The 3,156-nt window shown below is 45.0% G+C and overlaps 1 protein-coding gene across 1 annotated transcript in view; it reads left to right on the top strand.

The window, feature by feature from the left end:
* stard5 (StAR related lipid transfer domain containing 5) overlaps window positions 1–3,156 on the top strand; it is a 16,058-nt gene that overhangs the window by 2,519 nt on the left and 10,383 nt on the right. The window contains exon 3 of the mRNA XM_015389798.1: window positions 2,555–2,604. Within this exon, the coding sequence (XP_015245284.1) occupies window positions 2,555–2,604 (50 nt within the window). The remainder of the gene's footprint in view (window positions 1–2,554; window positions 2,605–3,156) is intronic.

Here is a 3,156-nt window from a genome sequence, read left to right as displayed (position 1 = left end):
GAACCGTGTTTGCTCAGTCTGACGAACGTAGACGTTCTAAACAAGGCTGGTCTGTCTGGTTCTAGATGGTTAATATAGAACCGTGTTTGCTCAGTCTGACGAACGTAGACGTTCTAAACATGGCTGGTCAGTCTGATTCTAGATGGTTAATATAGAACAATGTTTGCTCTGTCTGAGGAACGTGGACGTTCTAAATATGGCTGGTCTTTCTGGTTCTAGATGGTTAATATAGAACCATGTTTGCTCTGTCTGAGGAAAGTAGACGTTCTAAACATGGCTGGTCTGTGTGGTTCTAGATGGTTAATATAGAACCGTGTTTGCTCTTTCTGACGAACGTAGACGTTCTAAACAAGGCTGGTCTGTCTGGTTCTAGATGGTTAATATAGAACCATGTTTGCTCTGTCTGAGGAACGTGGACGTTGTAAACATGGCTGGTCTTTCTGATTCTAGATGGTTAATATAGAACCGTGTTTGCTCTTTCTGACGAACGTAGACGTTCTAAACATGGCTGGTCTGTCTGGTTCTAGATGGTTAATATAGAACCATGTTTGCTCTGTCTGAGGAACGTGGACGTTCTAAACATGGCTGGTCTTTCTGGTTCTAGATGGTTAATATAGAACCGTGTTTGCTCAGTCTAAGGAACGTGGATGTTCTAAACATGGCTGGTCTATCTGGTTCTAGGTGGTTAATATAGAACCGTGTTTGCTCAGTCTGAGGAACGTAGACGTTCCAAACAGGGCTGGTCTATCTGGTTCTAGATGGTTAATATAGAACTGTGTTTGCTCAGTCTGAGGAACGTAGACGTTCTAAACATGACTGCTCTTTCTGGTTTTGGATTCTCAGCAGTATTTTCGTTGGTAGACCATTTGCTGATAGATTCTGTGGGGTTTTCTGGTTGGTTGTCAGTCTTTTGTCTTCCTGAGAGTCAGTCCATCTATAGCTTTGGGTAAAATCTGTTCTGGTTTTAGACTTCTGTGATGTAGCTGAATCGATATCTGACGCCCGCTCTAGTCGTCCTGTTCCTTACAGTTGAAGCGTGGGGGGAGAGGTTGAGTAGAAATGGTGAAGGAAGATCTGAGGAATCCCTTTTGGAAGGAATTCAATTCCAGCAGGTGATTGGAGTTGGGCTGAAGAACATGTGACCTCACAGGTTGTTTTTCATGAATAGCAATTCTAGGACATTTTACCCCCCGCCCCCCCCAAACTTTTTAGGAGCTGTCCATATAAGGGCTCCTATTTATCCGCAAACATTAAAAATAGTAGAGTCTGCAAGTTTTCTATGTTGAGGTGACCTGAAACACCGGAAAATCCCTTTCTAACCAAAAGGTCAGATTCTTTTATTTCTGCTAAACGGTCTGACATGTCTTTATTTTCTTATCTTATATCAGCAGCGGCTGGTGGAGATTTCTCTCCAGGGGTGGCTATTAATTCAAAATAGACATAACAAAAACCAATCAAATGCAAACTAAGTTATCACACCAGTATATTTAGATGAATGCCAACATCAAAAACATTATAAAAACTCTTTTTAAAAACAAAACATCATTTCATGTCCGGGTTTACTTCAGGGGGGGACTCGACCTGTACTAGCTGCAATATGACTGTGATGTCAGTTCCTGTCAGCTCAGGGCGCAGCTCTCCCAGAATCTCCTCTTATCTAACATTCCAGAGGAGCTTCTGCACATGGACAACTTTTAACCAGAGTCTATGGCCAAAGATTCTTGCACCCAAGGACGGAAATACGTCACCAATCTGACAACAAACAAAGCAGCATTAAAGATCTTGCACATCTAAAAAACATATCAACATATTTTTAAATTGTTAAATTTTATAATTTAATCATTTGTTTTTTTAACTCTTAATCGAGGTCTTTGGGGGGTGGGGCAGCGTCCTGGCGCCCTCTTTTGGCCAGATGCCACTTCTTATTATGAGCGTCAATATTCCTGCATATTGACCCTAATTGATGAAGTAATTTCTCCTTTCCATGGAATTATAGTTCTGAAAATAATGCAGTATCATCTGCATACTGGCCAATCTTGTTCCCGGTGATGCAGTAGTGAAGAATGAGGGTGACCTTCAGCAGCCCTGGTGAACGCCTGGCTGGATTTTATATCTAACAAACAGAAAGGGTTACTGACCAAACCATTTGACCATTGTCCATAAAGTCTACCTAATCTAGCTGCTAACGATCCATCAGGACTGTTGAGTGTACTGCCTTTAGCACTAAGCAGCTGATGGACCCCTGAGATGCTGAGGGAGGCCTATAGAGTTCCAGCAGCTTGGTTTCAGGCACTTCCTGAAGCCACCATGGACAGGAGGACCCGTAAAGTAACCTGAAGCCCCCGTCCAAAATCACCTACATAGAGGTGCTCTACGCCACACAGTCCAGGCCACCAATGTCACTAAAGAGATGAAGACCACCTGGGGTCATTGTTTAAATTAGCTGATATAATGTCAGAAGTTCATCTGACCCTAGGTCTGTGGTTCATTGAAAGGAAGCTGCTTCATTAGGAACCTGAACACTAACCAACTGGACATGTTTTCTCCTCTGCAGAACGATGTGGTCGTTTCTTGGCGTCCTTCTTCTGAGTTCCCAGGGAACGTGTAAGAACCCTTTTTTCTTTTTTGTTTCATGTAGTTAATGAAGGAAATGTTTTGACATCAGCTTTCTGTCATCTGCGTCCTTTCACTGACGTCTATCAAAGGATGAAGGGAAGGAAGGCTGCATAAAGCCCAGCTATTCCTGCCTATGTTCAGTGTCCGGTCCCATGTCCTTCCATGTCTCACTGGCTGCAGAGCGTATAAAGGCTCTGACTGGGTGTAGAGCAGGGCCCCCACGAACTGAAACCATTCCTCACATCTGACTGGGAAGGATTCCAACCGCCCCCCTCACGTTTGGAGTGGCAAGTGGCAAGACACTCTCCACCTGTCTATGGGCGAGGGACGCCTTTCTCCACCTGTCTATGGGCGAGGGGCGCCTATCTCCACCTGTCTATGGGCGAGGGGCGCCTATCTCCACCTGTCTGTGGGCGAGATGCGCCTATCTCCACCTGTCTGTGGGCGAGGTGCGCCTATCTCCACCTGTCTGTGGGCGAGGTGCGCCTATCTCCACCTGTCTATGGGCGAGGTGCGCCTATCTCCATCTGTCTATGGGCG

This window comes from Cyprinodon variegatus, unplaced genomic scaffold, assembly GCF_000732505.1.
Source record: "Cyprinodon variegatus isolate N-32 unplaced genomic scaffold, C_variegatus-1.0 Scaffold472, whole genome shotgun sequence".
Lineage (NCBI taxonomy): Eukaryota > Metazoa > Chordata > Actinopteri > Cyprinodontiformes > Cyprinodontidae > Cyprinodon > Cyprinodon variegatus.
This window is presented reverse-complemented; position numbering and strand designations above follow the sequence as displayed.